The sequence below is a fragment of the Bos taurus genome, chromosome 28, assembly GCF_002263795.3.
Source record: "Bos taurus isolate L1 Dominette 01449 registration number 42190680 breed Hereford chromosome 28, ARS-UCD2.0, whole genome shotgun sequence".
NCBI lineage: Eukaryota > Metazoa > Chordata > Mammalia > Artiodactyla > Bovidae > Bos > Bos taurus.
Window position 1 is genome coordinate 7,209,543 of NC_037355.1, and position 18,656 is coordinate 7,228,198.

General features: G+C 42.2%; 1 protein-coding gene across 5 annotated transcripts in view; it reads right to left on the minus strand.

Moving 5' to 3' along the window:
- The window catches only part of TARBP1 (TAR (HIV-1) RNA binding protein 1), a 68,663-nt gene that overhangs the window by 8,862 nt on the left and 41,145 nt on the right, over positions 1-18,656 (minus strand). For all 5 annotated transcript variants that reach the window (XR_009493231.1, XR_009493230.1, XM_024986915.2 and 2 more), the window contains exons 14-24: positions 17,035-17,196; positions 12,629-12,813; positions 11,667-11,928; positions 11,372-11,560; positions 9,836-10,017; positions 9,299-9,370; positions 7,898-8,018; positions 7,051-7,161; positions 6,223-6,372; positions 4,334-4,420; positions 1,413-1,609 (exon numbers count right to left, since the gene is read on the minus strand). Coding sequence is in view for 3 of the 5 variants with exons in the window: in XM_024986915.2 (XP_024842683.1) it covers positions 1,413-1,609; positions 4,334-4,420; positions 6,223-6,372; positions 7,051-7,161; positions 7,898-8,018; positions 9,299-9,370; positions 9,836-10,017; positions 11,372-11,560; positions 11,667-11,928; positions 12,629-12,813; positions 17,035-17,196 (1,718 nt within the window). In the remaining 2 variants the exon portion in view is untranslated. The remainder of the gene's footprint in view (positions 1-1,412; positions 1,610-4,333; positions 4,421-6,222; positions 6,373-7,050; positions 7,162-7,897; positions 8,019-9,298; positions 9,371-9,835; positions 10,018-11,371; positions 11,561-11,666; positions 11,929-12,628; positions 12,814-17,034; positions 17,197-18,656) is intronic.

Below are 18,656 nucleotides of genomic sequence, written 5' to 3' on the forward strand. Positions count from 1 at the left end.
TGTGAATTTCGCCCCAAGATTTGTACACCTCTATCTTCAAGACTGAAGTCTTTTAACAGCTGATCCTAAATGCGATATTTTGAAATAAAAACTGAAAAACAGACAAAGAAATTAAACACCTCTCTCCCAGTCCTACAACAACGATTCAACAAGAATGAAAACCAGGTCTCTGCTTCCTCAAAGAGATGGTGGTCAGTGGATTAGAAAATCGCATGATAGCTACCACAGGTACACCTCACATGCCGGGGGAAAAAGAATCCTTAAAGGGAACTGTGTAAGAAATCTAGGCTGGGAGTCTTACATCCCCCTCTGGCCATAGAGGCTTTTAAATTTTTGTTCCAGGAGAAAAAATCATTACATAGGTCACTTTTTCTACTCTGAAGATTCATGGCACACAGCCAAACAGTAGCAGTGTTAAGGCAAACAGAAGTAATACAAGGGTTTACTTTCTTAACTTTAACAAGCACACACACAATACAACAAACCAAAACTCTGACAAGGCTGAAAAGGCAAAAGAGGTAGGAAAAAAATGATAAAACATGGCCACCAGAAGGTTTTGGGTTAAATTCATGATCAACAAACCCCAAGCTAAAGCAGGAATTTCAAGACGCCTTCTCCGCTCCCACCAATGTGCCTTCTTCACCCCTGAGTTCCAGTCCCTCTTGTCACTGACGACCAGGCCTCAACACCAGTGGGGTAACAAACAGGAGATGTGAGATGGGAGATCAGCCCCCTCCTTACACAGCTGCTGGCTTTGCCCCTTGGCTTTCCAAAGCCTCTTCAAGGGACAACACCCCAGTACATGTCCAAGCTCCCATCCCCTGGGTTCTGCTCTGCGCTGTGCACCCCTCCCAACTCCATCCACCACAGCAGTGTTTTATCTCTTTGATATCAAGCATGTGAGTAGGATTTTGTTTGGGGCACCAAGGAGTTCTCTTAGAAAAGAAAAAGGACAAGCTCCCAGCTTTAGCGGGGACACTGGAGGGGTGACGAGCACATGGCTTTGAAGTCAGATCATGCTGCTTCTCAGTGGTTCTTTGATGGTAGAGGATGCTAACATTCAGCTGCACTGAAGAGAAACAGCTCAAGATAAAGACCAAGAGTTAAAAAGGCCAAAAAAAGTCAATGATGGAGCTGATGGCACTTAGAACTGTAATTAAACTGCACATCAAACAGTGAGCGGCTTAAATGCTCCCTGACCCGGGCTCTGCACACCTCAGCCAGTTATATGCTTAAGAGAAGCTGCTATGGCCGGGCACCCCGACACCTCTCCACACTCTCTGCTGGACCAGGCACCCCCGACTCCTTGGCTGGGCACCCCCGACGCCTCTCCCCATGCTCTGCTGGACCAGAGACCCCCGACACCTCTCCACATGGTCTGCTGGCCAGGGGAAAGGACAAGGCCTGCTTACCCTGCTCCGTGCATGTTTTCCACTTGACTCAGACTGGATTCAATAACAGAAGTTAAAGCTGCAAGTTCTTCAATGTGTAACCCCTTACACATGCTCCAGATTTTCTTAAGAGCGACTAACGCATATAGTCGAATGCTAAAATTGTGATTGAAGCACCACTGCAGCACGATAGTAAGGGCTTGCTTCAGAATTAGTTTCTGAAAAGAAAGAATCATTCTTCATGTATAAACCAGGACCATTTGACCCTCTACTGTAGGACCAAAAACAAGGTTACAGACGGTGAAAATGCTACACAGTAATTATCTTTCACTGGCTTTGCATTGTCATTCTCAGACAGGTTAGAGATACACTGGCCTGGCCCTTTCCTCAAGAAGGAAAGGATCCTCCCAGCTCCTCAGTTCTTATTTATGATGCTGCCACACATTTCCCCCACACTCCAGTACCAAGGTCAACCTGAACAAAGCACTTTCATGCTAACTGTAATATAACCCATATTTAAACAGTCTCCCTCACTTATTACCTCACCATGGGCTGAAAAAGTTAGACATATTCTTCAAGAGCTCTACTTCAGGTGAACCGGAAACTACTTCTAAGGCAAGCTATCCCATCAAAGTGCTGTTTCCCCTGGTCTTTGGTCTGAACCACCGTTTTCCCTAATGGTGACTTTGGACCCACATAACATTGATTGGTGGCAGGAAAATTAAGAAGTGGGGAGAAGAATAGTAAGATAACTTAAACTTTGCTATAGTCTTTTTTAGTGAATTCACAGATTTTTCCATCTTCACAGCCCAGAGATTTTACCCAATAATAGTCCCTAATCTGTAAAACCACACAGTTCAATAGATACTGAATAGCAAAGGAAGTGATGTGAAATAATGTGGAAGCCAGATGGAGTCAAACATCTGATAAAATATCAGGAGCTACCTTAATGTTCCTACTAAATGGCTCACCGGAAAACGCTCCTGGCTGCACCAGGCGAACAGCCCGGCAACAGTGCAGTTTTTTGTCTATCTTATTTCCCTCAACAGACTGTAAGCAAATCTCTTCCCTGCACATATTTAAAGCAGAAAGATAACACAGGACAGTATCTGATGCTAGCGTTCCTTACTCTTACCAGAAGGTGTTAGCATAAATTTTCACATGACTGCCATCTGGCTGCCAGACACTGTAACACACCATTGATTTTAAGATATTATGATGGTTTTTCAGGTTAAAATGTGTTGGGGAGACAGGTCTGGCTTAAGATTGATGAAAAAAGGTTAACCACAAATTTGACTGTGACTGTGTTAAAGACCAAGACTTTGAAAAAAGTCTAGGAAACGTATTCCCAGAATATTTTTACCTCACTTTCAAACCTACACAATATTTATTTCAGACAGCTGACTGTTGAACAACAGGGGTCTGAACTATGCAGGTCCACTTACACATGGATTTTTTCACTAAATGCTTACTACAGTGCTACCTGATCAGCAGTTGGTTGAATCTGCAGATACAGGTGAGTAACCCTGTATTATGGTGACTGTAAAGCTGTGTGCTGATCTGCCACTGGGCAGAGGGTCAGTGCCCCTAATTCCTGTGTAGACTGAGGGTCAACTGTATTTTCCCCCAGAGTTTACAACACTGCAGTGCATTCTCTGCAGATTCAATAATACAGAATCCTGCTCTAAATCTTAGTTAGTTAGTTCAGTTGCTCAGTCATGTCCGACTCTTTGGACCCCATGGACTGCAGCACGCCAGGCTTCCCTGTTCATCACCAACTCCTGGAGCTTACTTAAACTCATGTCCATTGAGTCAGTGATACCATCCAACCATCTCATCCTCTGTCATCCCCTTCTCCTCCCACCTTCAATCTTTCAAGCATCAGGGTGTTTTTCAATGAGTCAGTTCTTCGCATCAAGTGGCCAAAGTATTGCATTTTCAGCTTCAGCATCAGTCCTTCAGTGAATATTCAGGACTGATTTCCTTTAGGATGGACTGGTTGGATCTCCTTGCAGTCCAAGGGACTCTCAAGAGTCTTCTCCAACACACCACAGTTCAAAAGCATCAATTCTTTGGCACTCAGCTTTCTTTATAGTTCAACTGTCACATCCATACATGACCACTGGAAAACCGTAACTTTCACTAGACAAACCTTTGTGGGCAAAGTAATGTCTCTGCTTTTTAACGTGCTGTCTAGGTTGGTCATAGCTTTTCTTCCAAGGAGCAAGAGTCTTTAATTTCATGGCGGCAGTCACCATCTACAGTGATTTTAGAGCCCAAACAATAAAGTCTCTCACTGTTTGCATTGTTTCCCCATCTATTTGCCATGAAGTGGTGGGACCAGATGTCATGATCTTAGTTTTCTGAATGTTGAGCTGTAAGCCAGCTTTCAATCTTCCTGGCAGGCTTCCCTGAATTTTTCACAGTTGCCACAGTCATGAGCCGGAATTAGCTGGGATTTCTACTTATCTAGGGAAGATGCTCTAAACCTGAGAAAGATGGAAGAGCTGGCCTTCACACTTTGAGTAATGACAGCATTTCATATAAACCTTCAAGAACACAATGGCTTGTAAATACTCTGACCATAAGTTTCTTTGTACAAGCATGTGTTAAGTAACTCCACTGGCTAAAGAACAGTTACATATAATGAGGGAAGTCTTATTTAAATAATTTTACACAAATGCTTATATAAAATTAAGAACCCTATCATTACAAGCTGCCCATTAACATGTGCTGAGGCAGACCTCAGTGTGTGTGTGTGCCTGTGGGCGACACCTTAGTATGCCTCTGTGTCAAAGCGCATCTGTCATTAGTGGGAGGGTGGAAGCAGAGAAGCTGCAAAACACACAAGGAATACGCCACATGCAAAAAGTTCATACAGATATATAAATTCTATTCTGATGGTCAAGCCTGAGCTCTTCTTATAGACAATCGATACTCACCTTTTCCAGGATGGTTTCAGTAATGACGTCCAAGTGTGACAAAACTGATAAAAATGTACAAATGCTTGTTTTAAGGTTTTCTTCACCCTGAAAATATATCAGATACACCAAACCGTCATTCACAGCTGCAGTGAACCCACGTCCCTCAAGGCACCAGGATGGATGCCATGGGGTTGGTGATGAGAGGCCAGCTCCTCTCTGATGCAGCCACAGCTTAGAGGGGAACAGACGAGCACAAGCAAATAAAGGACAGGAATGACCTAAAGCCAAATGCCCACAGCGCAACCCTCAGCAGACACAAGGGCACTAGACACTCCACCAAGGGTTAAGCAAGGGCGGAGGTGAGGGTGAGCTCTGCAGAGTCGGAAGGGTGGGGTGTGGCATGGGAAGCAGGAAGGAAAGGGAACAAGTGCAAATGAAGACGACAAACAAGGACACAGGCAAACGGGAGGCAAAGGTCCCCAAGCGGAGGGGGGGCAGCAAAGGTGAAACACGGGACTGTGCAGGCGCTTTAAAAAGTCACGAGGAAAAACTGCTTGTAAAAGTGTTAACCCGGAATTTGGAAACCTTCTCGGTACGTGATTTGGAATTACACATTATTTTTAAGAAAAACTGATGAACGCCAGGTAGACTGCAGACTATAGACACTACAGTTCAGAAACTGCTCCAAGAGGAACATTTGATGATTAATAATCCCTTTATGTAACAAGTAGTTACTGAATGTCTTCCATGGACCAGTAACTGTTGCAGAAAGAGGGGAAAAGGAAAATAGGTTAAGATTCTTGCCTTCATGGAGATTAGAGTCTTATGGGGAAGAAAGATAAAATCCAATCAAACAATAAATTAAAATTCCCATTATAACAAGAACTATTTCTGTGCTTCAAAAACCCACACTAAGGAGATCCAAAGTACTCAGGGAGATGGCTTCCTTTAAGAAAAGACACAAAGCACATGTGAACTTCAATCTGGAAAACTTTGCTATGCAGGCAGAGATGAAAAAGAAGACCATTTCAGGCTGCAGCATGGTAAAACAGCCTGGTGATGAGGAGGAAAGGTACTCAGGTGATGAGAGGGCTACTCAGTCTCCTAGGGGTCCCAAGTGAAACAAGCTTCCCCAACACTCATGCCCTAACCCAGACCCTCCCCAGGCTGGGGGCTTGGTCATGCATCTGCTCTGGGCTGATGAGCCATCAGAAAGCAGGATGTGATCAGAGGCCGGGGGAGCGTGAGAACACCGAGACGCATCCTCCAGAAATGCTCATTCTTGGAACCTTGTGCACCAGAGAGAGGTCTGGCCTCCCAGCCGGAGACATGCTGAGAGAGCGGTGCCTGGCACCTCGGCTGGCCCCACGACTGCGGCCGAAGTGAAAACACATGGGGGAAGAAGCCGTTTGCAGTCCCCAGCCCAACAGACACCACATGCAGAATCACCCAGCCTGGCATAACCAGGAAAAACAGTCGATAGGTGGTTACAGGAGAGGAATGAGCAGCTCAGCATCATTACCAACAGGGGATGAGAAATCATTTGGTTAAGGAGAGACTGTGTATAGAAGGCAGACTCATCGTTCTTATCTCTAAGATCAAACAAAGACACCGCTCGGTAAATAAAAATATAGAAGGCACCCATTTCCCACATGTTTTAATAACAGAAGCCTTTTCCATCTTTGTTTCATTGGAATAGAAAAACTCTCAAATAAAAATTATGCTCTACTCAAGATAAATGCCAGAGCTTTCTGTCTCCTAAATTAATTCAAATCCTGCGAACACAATTTAGGATGTCAGTATATTAGGGGCAGGGCAACGGAAAAAATCTATAAAGTGAAACAATCTCCCAACATAGGCCAAATCTTTTTTCATTTAAAAAACATGAAAACAATTCCTCTACTTACATAAGAAAAGCAGTTCCAGAACTTCGGAAGAAATTGAGGGAATTTATGAAGAATCAGTATAATAATCCATTCTATAAAATATTTTATGGATGCCTGATTATTGATGAAGCCAGCCTGGAAAATCTTGTCAATAATCTTATTCAAGAAATTCTGAGAAAAATAAAGTTGACAAATTAAACTGTTATCATTATTAATTTTAAAATTTGAGCTATAATTAACATATAACAAGGGGAAGGTTTACAGAATGTTGATGCAATGCATTTATTTACCACAGTATGACCATCTGCTAATGGTCATTAGCAGACCATTAGCTAATGCCTCTATCATGTCACATAATAATTTCTTTTTTTGTGATGGGAACAATTCAAATCTAGTGTCTTATCAACTTGGAAATGGCTATTAATATTTTTTTTGGCCATGCTGCGTGGGTTGTGGGATCTCAGTTTCCTGAACAGGGATTAAATCCAGGCCACAGTAGTGAAAATCTGAAGTCCTAACCATTGTGAATGGCTATTAATTTTAATTAAGAAACAGTCACTATTAAAAAAAAAAAACACAGCTTAAAGTTTTATTGTGGCATAAATATATGTTAAAATATTATAATAAAATACTAATGGAAGAATATATTAAGTGGGACCATTTAAATCAGTTTCCAATTTACTTCCATGACACCTAACTGTCTTAATATTCTATTTAAAAACTTCTGAATAACTTTAAGAACTGAAATACCTATTTTAAGCAGCTTACTTTCTCAGTTTTAAAGAAGCATATAACAGGTTCCATATGAAAACATTATGCTTAGAGGTACAAATATACTTAACGTTATACCTGATCAAATTTGGGGAAAAGTACAAGCAGAATCTGCCAAATTCGGTTTTTCACTCTGTGTTGTTGAGAGTTGACATAGTATCGAGTTCTTGATTTGGACACCAGTTCATCCTGGGAGGGAGGGAGGGAGGGAGGGATCAATGTTAAACTATCCACTGAATCTGTAATGAAAACAAAATCAATGACAACTTCAAGTTTAAAAGGTATAAACTGGGCACAGGAGCCTATTATTTGAAAGGTAGAAGGATAAAAAAGACACTTTCTTATGACACTTTTTATTTTTTCTTATGATATTTTTTAAAGTTTCCTTTCAAAACAATGTATTTACCCACTTTTGTTTTTTTTAAACTTCTTTTAAAATTAGAAAAGGAACCATACACCTGTGCTTAATCTGAAAAGTACTTGGAAATGTCCTTCTCTCTCCTCGTGCCCAGTTAGGGGAGGTCGGGGGTCACGTGGGCGAGAAGAGCCTGAGATGTTAGCCACACACTGAAAGCGAAAGTGTTAGTTGCTTAGTCGTGTCTGACTCTTTGCGACCCCGTGGACTGTAGCCCGCCAGGCTCTTCTGTCCGTGGGGTCCTCCAGGCCCTTTGACTACGTAAGTCTGGAAAAATGGGACCTGCACTGTGACGCAAACAGCACTAAGACAGGAGTAAATGAACAGGTGAGGGCAACACCGGACACGGGAGAAGCGCAGCAGCGAGCCCTTCTGCGCCATCAGAGCCCTCTCCTGCTTTAATGGTCCGTTTTGCCTAAACCCAGTCAAATGCTACATTTACTTTTGCTATGTCACTGCCAGTGCTTTAAGTAAGTTAAGATACTTAAAGGTAAAACAAAGCATATTTACTTTATCCAATAGCTTGATTGCAAGATCTTCCATAAACAACTTATGAGACATATTTGAGCCATCTAATAAACACAGGAATTTGACAGCACAAATTCTCACATAATGGTCTTCTCTTTTGGTACTAAAATATATAAAATGATAGATGATGTTAATACATCTTCAAAATTTAAAAAAAAAAACATGTAAGATGTTAGTTTTGAAATATCAAAACTTTAAGTAGCTTCATATTTAATGACAATTTAGGATAAACATTTAGGATAAATGTAAATTTAGGATAGACAGTGGAAGATAAACAAAATGCATTAACAGGAGTGCCTGTACAAAAAGTCTGAAAGAACCCAAATTTACCCAGACTTCTGGTAAAACAATGCACACACTGATACTGGGTCAATAATATCTTGTCTGTGGACAAAAGAGATCGCAGCTTATGACACGGCTCCTGGAAGACCACAGACACCTCCTGCCCAGAGGCCAGAATGCACATCAGCATCATGCTGTTCTCACTGTGTGCTGTGAATGCACGTCTCTAAGTGAACGGCAAACTCAGGAAGCACTGTGTGCTGAGCAGCCCAGCATTTTCAGTATCCAAATGTGGAAAGATAAACTCACTGAAATTCTTAGTGAGCATTTCCAAGTCCATTAAAACTGTTATAATGTGAACAAGTGTTATTTTAAATTAACTATGCCTGTCTAGTAGAAATCAAAATATTTTGGAACCATCAACTGAAAAATTTTACTTATTGTTATACTAAGGCAGCCAAGAAAACAAAAAATTAATTAAGACAATGAGCAATGACAAATGTATATATTTAATGAAGAGTGGCAGACGGTTTAAAACACAGGTATGACTCTCAGAATAATTAACACGTTTGGTAACTAGACACAATTATCATTTATTGTCCTAAACTCTAAACTCATGACAATACTATTTATAAACACCTACACACACACAGTTTTGAAAATTACATGAGAAAATAAAAACTTTTTAAAAACCTCAATGATTTCAGTGTTAGATCATTGGTTTATCCCAGACATCAAAAGTTTAGAGTCTATTTCAACTAGTTTTATTTTTGCGTGAGCATAGGGACTGTTAAATAGTGATTTTTAACCAAAAAAGAATAAACTTGTGCTCTGATGATCAATCTTCCACCCAGAGAAAGAAGGGAATAGGGATTGTATGCTTCCCATAGTTATTTTCTTATTTATGCTGGACTTCTGCACTAATTTTTAAGTTTATCAAATTTCAGTAAACAGTGACAGATCTGAAGAAAATATATTAGTAAGGGAATATAATTTCTAACAATTGTGAAGGCTCATGCAATATCTTACACAGAATATCTCTCATATGTTACATTTTGAATATTCCAATTATAGCAAGATGGGAAGACCCACCACACTTACTTTTCAATAACAACATTTGCTGCGCACTCATGTCCAAGATTTTCTATGAACGTCTGTACATCCTGAATAAGTCTTTCCATAAAAAACATGCAACAAAGAACAAGTTTTAGAGGAAAAAAATTAAAGTCCCAAATAAAAAGTTAAGTAATATTTTTCTAATTGAAAATCTTAATATAAAGGCACTGCTGCTGCTGCTAAGTCGCTTCAGTCGTGTCTGACTCTGTGCGACCCCATAGACGGCAGCCTGCCAGGCTCCCTCGTTCCTGGGATTCTCCAGGCAAGAACACTGGAGTGGGTTGCCATTTTCTTCTCCAATGCATGAAAGTGAAAAGTGAAAGTGAAGTCGCTCAGTCGTGTCCGACTCTTAGCGACCCCATGGACTGCAGCCCACCAGGCTTATCCATCCATGAGACTTTCCAGGCAAGGGTACTGGAGTGGGGTGCCACTGCCTTCTCCGCTAATATAAAGGCACAATTCTACCCAAATAGATACTTAATATAAAAAATTATGAGAGGCTGCAATAATGGCACCTTTTACCTTTGATCACGCCGAAACACGGTTCCAAATATACATGCCTCAAGGACAAGTTCACTGTAATTTTTAGCAATTGATAAAGACACATTTGAAGCAGAAACTACCCAAGATCTGCAGCAATAACTTATCAGTATATTGAAGACTCCAGTTTTTATAGCAGACATTTCAATTATCCTGTACATAACCTGGAATAAAATACAATAGTTACTTTATCATTTGATCAATCAAGTTTTTTTTTTTTAATCTGTGTTGCCAAAACTTGTTACTTGAATGGCTTCAAATGATAGTTTCAACATAATCATAAATAGTCTAAAAAATTAAAAACTTTATCGTTTGAAAGATGAAAACCAATCACAGAATTCTAATTTTTCATTTCTTAATACTAAAAGTAAGTGTTATTGATACTGATTTCACCCAGAACTTTCCCAGAGGAACAACTGTCCAAAGTAAATAGAATGAAAGGCAGAAGACACACCTCACCCTTGACATGTTCAGTTTTCTTTACACTTGCCAAGGCTTCCCTTTCCCCAAAGCAAAAGAAGCCACCATCTCTGAGTGTGCACTGTGTGGCAGGAAAGGACAGAGGCGGCACAGTGACGGCAGGGCAATATACAGACTTATTTCCCATCGGCCCCTCTGGATCGGGAGTGTATGTGCATCCCGGGCACGATGCAGTCCCATTGCCTCGTGTCCCCTCCTGTGCATCAGTGATTGTAAACACAGATGGCTCCAGAAACCAGAAAGACCTTTCAATAAGGTTATATTCAAAAAAATATTTCTTTGTGCGAGAAAAGCAAAGGCACAGATGCACTGACAAATGGCACCTGGATTTGCCCTCAGGGTCCAGAAGAAATCAAGCCGAGGTTGGGGTGAAGCAGCAGAAAGGGTGTGCCCACCTGGATGAGTCAAGTACTAGGCAACACCCAGCCGCTGCTCTCATGTAGAAATGACCAGGGCTGGCCAATCATGCAATTTTCCAAGAGAAGAAGAAATAGAGATTTTTGTGCAAATTTCCCAATTCTTAAAAGCTGCCAACTATTTAAAATTTTTTAACTTGATTAGATGAACCAAATTATTTGGAAGGCAGATATGGTGCACGGGCTACCATTTTGCACCTACTCCTTTACATCTAACAGATTTTCTTGTTCTTACGTATGACACTAAAAGAGATTCAAAATATTTACTGACTGAATGAAAAAATAACAACAAACTAATATGCAGTTACAAATATACCTCTCCTCTTCCTCATGTGCTACAGGCTACACAAATTAAAATGAAAACAAAAAGTTCCCTCTTTTCTCTAAAGTGATTAGATTCATGGAAACCAAAAGTAGAATGGTGGCTTGCCAGGGGCGTGTGGGGAGGGATGGAAGGGGGAGATGTTTAACGGGACAGAGTTTCAGTTCCACAAGATGAGAACATTCTCGGATCTGTCACAGCTATGCAAATAAAGTTAACACAACTGAAAAACAGTACACCTGAAAACGGTTAAGATGCTAAATCCTATGGGCGTTTTCATCTCAATTTTTAAAAAGTTACCTCTTTTATTTTGAAATATGCCTGGCCCTTGATTTTCGCAGCGATGGTAAGAACTTTGGGATCAAAAACAAACTGAACAAAAGCTTTAAAATTAGACCAGAATATCAGCTGAGTGTTGCTTAAAGAGGCTATGATTTTCCATGCCATGTCAAAAGATTCTATGCAGAGTGATTCAGAGGTGGTCAGAAGCTGGTAGGGGAAAATAAAAAGAAAGAAACACACGATTTATCACAATTTCAGAAACTGATGTCTGTTCCAATGGTTATTCTTCAATTTATGTCTCACTATATCTTACCTTGGGAACCAAAATTTTCATACAATGGAACACAGGTAAGACCTGCTCAGAAGGAAGAACTGTGAGGGCTTCCAGTGCAGACTGCAAAGTCCTTACTGCCATTGGAACAGCAGGTAGAGTGGGTTCCAGAATTTCACCCTCTGAGGCTGGTATAAGGGTGTGACATTTTCTCAACAAGAAAGAGAGGCAGACCCACTGATCATGAATATATTGTGCAGCTATTTTCCCCCATCCTTGGGAAGATGATGACTCTTCAAAAAAACTGAGACAAAAAAGTCAAGTCACAAACCCCATCCTTCCTTAGGTCTGTCTCAATTTCTTTTGCATGTAGTAGTACACTATCCTTACAAGCTGCTGCTACTGCTGCTGCTAAGTCGCTTCAGTCGTGTCCGACTCTATGCGACCCCATAGACGGCAGCCCACCAGGCTCCCCTGTCCCTGGGATTCTCCAGGCAAGAACACTGGAGTGGGGTGCCATTTCCTTCTCCAATGCATGAAAGTGAAAAGCGAAAGTGAAGTCGCTCAGTCGTGTCCAACTCTTAGTGACCCCATGGACTGCAGCCCTCCAGGCTCCTCTGTCCATGGGATTTTCCAGGCAAGAGTACTGGAGTGGGCAAGGGGAGAAATTAAACAGCCATTATTAAATTATTCTGTCTACCAAAGAACAAGGAAACCGCAGAAAACTCAATTTCCTAACTACTCTGAAAGCAGGTGTTTTCACTCACTTTAAATGATTCACTGAAAAGGAAATGCGTAAAAATTAATGGGTTTCCAGTAATAGAGATAAATAATGTGATAATATATTATCATCTGAATGAAGCCTGTTCTCAAAGCTTAAATAATTATTTAAGTAAGGGTGAGCGACCACTAATGACCTCAATGACCGAGACAAAAGTGGATTTTTAAACATTAGCAAAAAGAAGCCTTTAGTGTACATGCTGCTGTCCAAGTGGTGAACATACCTGCTCTCCTCCTCTGTGTGGGGCTTCTGCAGAGTTTGATTGAGCTGCAGTGATGAGATGAACGTTTCTGGGGGACCCACATCCAGAGAGTCCAGCTGTAGCTCTGGCTTCTGGCTGACCTCACACACCATGGCCAAGGCAGCCATGCTAACGGCTCTCTGAATCTGTCTACCCAGTGTGGGCTCCTGGGGAGGAAATGGGACAACCTTTTGTAACCAGTACGGACGTGAATTCCAGTCTGCCGGAATCTCATGCCCATCTTTTCTGCTTGGTGCCTGCTGCTGAATATCAGAGGAAAGCAAAGGAAATCCAACATACGTCACTTGGTTGTACCATTTCTGTACAAACTGGTGGTGAACAAACAAAGTGGGAATAAAAATTCAGCAGCGTGTGAACCGAGAACTTCCAGATATACAAGCTGGATTTAGAAAAGGCAGAGGAATCAAGAGATCAAATGACCAACATCTGCTGGATTACAGAAAAAACAAGGGAATTCCAGAAAAACATCTACTTCTGCTTCATTGACTATGCTAAAGCCTTTGACTGTGTGGATCACAACAAACTGTGGAAAATTCTTCAAGAGATGGGAATACCAGACCACCTTTCCTGTCCCCCAAGAAACCTGTATGCAGGACAAGAAGCAACAATTAGAACCAGACATGGAACAACAGACTGGGTCAAAATTGGAAAAGGAGTACCTCAAGGCTGTATATTGTCATTCTGTTTATTTAACTTATAATGCAGAGTACATCATTCAAAATGCCAGGCTGGATGATTCACAAGCTGGAATCAAGATTGCAGGGAGAAATATCAACAACCTCAGATATGCAGATGATATCACTTTAAAGACAGAAAGTGAAGAGGAACTAAAGAGCTTCTAGAAAAAGGTGAAAGAGGGTGAAAAAGTTGGCTTTAAAACCCAACTTTCAAAAAATGAAAATCATGACATCCAGTGACGTCACTTCATGGCAAATAGATGGGAAAAAAGTGGAAACAATGACAGATTTTATTTTCTTGGGCTCCAAAATCATTGCGGACAGTGACTGCGGCCACAAAATGAAGACGCTTGCTCTTTGGAAGGAAAGCTATTGACAAACCTAGACAGCATATTAAAAAGCAGAGACACCACTTTGCTGACAAAGGTCCACACAGTCAAAGCTATGAATTTTTCCAGTAGTCATGTACGGATGTGAGGGTTGGATCATAAAGAAGGTTGAGCGCCAAAGAACTGATGCTTTTGAACTGTAGTGCTGGAGAAGACTCTTGAGAGTCCCTTGGACAGCAAGATCAAACCAGTCTAAAGGAAATCAACCCTGAATATTCACTGAAAGGACCGAGGCTGACGCTCAAGCTCTAAACTTTAGCTCCCTGATGCGAAGAGCCAACTCACTGGAAAAGACCCTGATGCTGAGAAAGAATGAAGGCAAGAGGAGAAGGGGGAGACAGAGGATGAGATGGTTGGATGACATCACTGACTCAATGGACATGAATTTGAGCAAAGTCAGGGAGATAGTGAAGGATAGCGAAGCCTGGTGTGCTGCAGTTCATGGCGTCACAAAGAGTCAGACACACCTTAGTGACTGAACAACAACAATGGCAATTCAGTAATTCACACTAAAAGACAATTCGGATACAACTTTCCTATGAGTGAGTCTTATTTCAACTGTTTGGCTGAACTAGAATTAAAAACAAAACGTGGGGGTACTTCCCTGGCTGTACAGCAGTTAAGATTCTGCACTCCCACTGTAGGGGGCACAGGTTTGATCCCTGGTCAGGGAACTAAGAACCCGCATGCCACATGGTGCCGCCAAAAAAAAGAGAGAGAGAGAGAGAGAGAGACATCCATTCATTTAAAAAGGAAAAAACCAGGCTCCTTGCACATACATACACAATTCCCTCAGTCAGCTGTATTCTGCTTTTGGCAAGGTGACGCAGCACAGCAGTTATTGACAAGAGCTGGATTCATGAACCGCACAACCTAGGTCTGAACCCTGACTGTGCACTTACCATCAGCTGACTGTGGACACACACCACACCTTGGTTGACTCTGCTGTACTGTGGCGACAGTAACAGAATCTAGTTCACAGAATTATTGTGAAAATTAAATAAACTGGTTATTTCACATAAAGCACTTGGAACTCTACATGTAGGAGCTCAAAGGAAGGAGACCAAGATAGCCTGGCTTTGTACGTACAGAGAGAAAATCAATCTCTAACTAGAAGTGCAGGCAAAAACCTGGACAGGTTCTTTGAGAGATCAAAGCTGTTCTCCCCAGTACTGTCCACCACTAACACCTCTACAGAAAGGAACCCTCTAGTACTTACTCCATCCCACACCTGCCCCTGCCACCCCCAAAGTAAACTGAGTATCTCTACAGATCAATTTTACTCAGCAACACCGCCAATACAGGAAATAAAATTCAGGGTTACTTTTGAGTTGCATAATATGGGCTCTATTAACCTTCATGTAATTCAGTGAATCACTAAAGAAAGCAAGCCAATCTTTAAAGATCACTGAGGTCTGGTTCACGGTTCTGGTCCACATTCAGAACTCACAATGTCCCTTCATTACACTAATATGCAGTAGATAGGATACTGAAGGATTAATCAGCCCTCCTTATAATTTTCTTCTAGGACACTTCTTGAAAACTACTTCAAAAATTAGATTATTAAAGGAATTAAGGAGCTATTTTAATTAGCAGCCCAGACTGGATTATGATTCAGCTCAACTTTAAAACACCCTTACCATGTGTTAATTGCCAAGAGCTAACATTTATCGATGACTTTCCACGTGCCAGGTACTGTTCTAAAGGTGTACCACCAATGAGCTAGCTTTAATGTTCACAGCAACCCTATAACCCTCATTTTGCAGGTGCAGTAAATGAAGCACAGAGAGGTTAAGTAAGTTCCCCAAGGTCACACAGCTGGTAAGGATAAAGCCAGGATTCATAACCAGGAAGTCTAATTCTAAAGCCTCTGCTCATAACCACTACATCTTATTATGTATCATGTTAAGAACTGCCTCTAGGTACTAAAATCTAATGGAGAAGACATATACACATAAATTATTCCAAAAACAAGTAAAATGGAAATAAGTACAAAAATGAAGGCATAAAAAGCAATAGATAAATGAAGGAAAGCATGAGACACCAATCCGAGGCCTTTAAGAGAAAGTGTAATTTGAGCTGGGACATTAAGGATGGACCAGCTACCGGCAAGTGTATGCTGAAGGGACGGCATTCTCAGCGGAAGGACCAACATGGGGAGGCCCAGATGAGGCAGGATGCGGCGCGTGCCTGTGGTCTGGGAGGCCCTGTGCTGGCCTAGCAGGAATGCAGCACAGGTGTCCTGTGGGAAGGAGGGGGAGAGGCTATGCACGACTAGGCTAGAAAATGAGGGAGAAGGCTAGGTATGGAGGCTCCGACACCACACTGCTGAATGTGGACACCTTAAAGTGTCCCTGACGGGTACCTGGGAAAAAGACCTAGTGAAAATCCACTCAAATGATTTTAAGACTGACTGAAGTCACTTCATGGCAAATAGATGGGGAAACAATGGAAACAGTGTCAGACTTTATTTTTCTGGGCTCCAAAATCACTGTAGATGGTGACTGCAGTCATGAAATTAAAAGATGCTTACTCCTTGGAAGGAAAGTTATGACCAACCTAGACAGCATATTAAAAAGCAGAGACATTACTTTGCCAACAAAGGTATGTCTAGTCAAGGCTATGGTTTTCCAGTAGTCAAGTATGGATGTGAGAGTTGGACTATAAAGAAAGCTGAGTGCAGAAGAATTGATGCTTTTGAACTGTGGTGTTGGAGAAGACTCTTGATTGTCCCTTGGACTGCGAGGAGATCCAACCAGCCCATCCTAAAGGAGATCAGTCCTGGGTGTTCATTGGAAGGACTGATGTTGAAGTTGAAACTCCAATAATACTTTGGCCACCTGATGCAAAGAGCTGACTCATTGGAAAAGACCCTGATGCTGGGAAAGATTGAGGGCAGGAGGAGAAGGGGACAACAGAGGATGAGATGGTTGGATGGCATCACCGACTCAATGGACATGGGTTTGGGTGGACTCGGAGTTGGTGATGGTCAGGGAGGCCTGGCGTGCTGAGGTTCATGGGGTTGCAAAGAGTCAGACACGACTGAGTGACTGAACTGAACTGAACACCATATCTTTGCTATATACCTATTATGACAGGAGTTGTTCTATTATTATAATATATGTTATATATTATGATAGGAGTCTTAATCTTCATCAAATATTATGAACAAAGGGTATTATTTTCAAAATTAAATTTTGGCAGATGCTTTTTGTGTATCAAAATATTGTTAATAGTCAAGTATGTATTCCATGCATGCCTTATTCAACATAACTATAAGCCTTGAAGCAAAGAGGATTACCTGTCCACGGTCCATCTCCTGAAGATGCCGAATGGATGCATTTTTCAAAGGAGAAATAACTTTCCAAATAGGGTTGCCTCTTTTCCACCCAACATTCAAGTGGAGATTTATAAGCTCAGTTAACACCATCAGGTACAAATGGCAGCGATCCAGATCTGAAACCTAAGACACACAAAAAACACTTAACAAGCAGGGTCCACGATTTTCACAAAACCAGGAGAGTTCAGACAGGAAAGAAATTAAGTTTACCTAAAAGTACTGAAAGATGGCGCTGAAGAGGGGAGAAATCACCTCTTCCAAGAAGCCTTCCATCAACTCCCCAGGCAGAGCTGAGCACACCCTCCTCTGTGCTTAGACAGTGACTCTGTGTTCAGCACAGTTACAGCACACATCACGACTCACTCAGCATGCAGCTGGCTCCCCACCTTGATTATGAGCATCCTGGAAGGCATGCTGGCCACCCACTCCAGTACTCTTGTCTGGAGAATCCCATGGACAGAGGAGTCTGGCAGGCTACCGCCCGTACAGTCGCAGAGCTGGGCATGACTGAACAGACTTAGCATGGATGGCAGGAACTAAGCCTCCCAGGCTGTGTGTGTGCTAAGTTGCTCAGTCGTGTTTGACTTTTTTGTGACCCCATGGACTGTAGCCCACCAGGCTCCTTGGTCCACAGGATTCTCTAGGCAAGAATACTAGAGTGGGTTGCCATTTCCCATTCCAGGGGATCTTCCCAAACCAGGGATCAAAACCACATCTTTCAAGTCTCCTGCATTGGCAGGCAGGTTCTTTACCACTAGTGCCAGCTGGGAAGCCCAGCACACACACACAGCCTGGGATGCACAGCTCCGCCCTCCATGCTAACACAGCATAAATAATCACAACAACTATAGCAACCGCCATTTCCTTTGCTTTCGGCACTTGTAACACTCCATTCTTACGAGGAATGGTCACTGTCCCACTTGCCTAAGACGACGACTAAGTTCAGAGAGGTCAAACAACCTACCCAGCATCTCAGAGCTAGTAAGCAGGGCAACAGAATTAAATGCAGGTCTTCTAAACTCCTACACATAGGCAGACTGGTTTCAGTCTAGCTCTGTGACCTATGACAAGAGACCTAATCTCTTTGGGCCTCAGATTCCTTATTTGTAAACTGGGGAGGGTGTATCTCTCCATCACAAGGTTTTGGTTTGGAAGAATTAAGTGACAGAAAGCATGCTGAAGAGATGGGCCCTGAGTGGTGGCCTTGATCACTATTACGGTGCCAAGTACTCTACCCTCGGGCTCCCGTGGCACACAGGAAGCACAGGACTCCTTCAGTTTATCAGTGTTTACTGAGCAACCACTAGATGCCAGGCACTTTGCCAAGTGCCAGGATACAGTGCAGAGAGAAGTGACAACTCCAGGGCGTGGTGACAGACTGAACACAGCGGGGGAGAGTGATGGATAAAGGTACCAGGGAGGGTTCCCAAGTCTTAGGCTTAAAGAAGCCTGTTGGATCACACACATCCACTGAGAAGTGAACCTAGGGGCGTGGGGGAGGGTGGATAACCTCCTACAGGAATGATAAGAGGTTCCATTTCAAACACTGTATGTGTGAAAAGTCCAGCTCAAGGTATCAAACA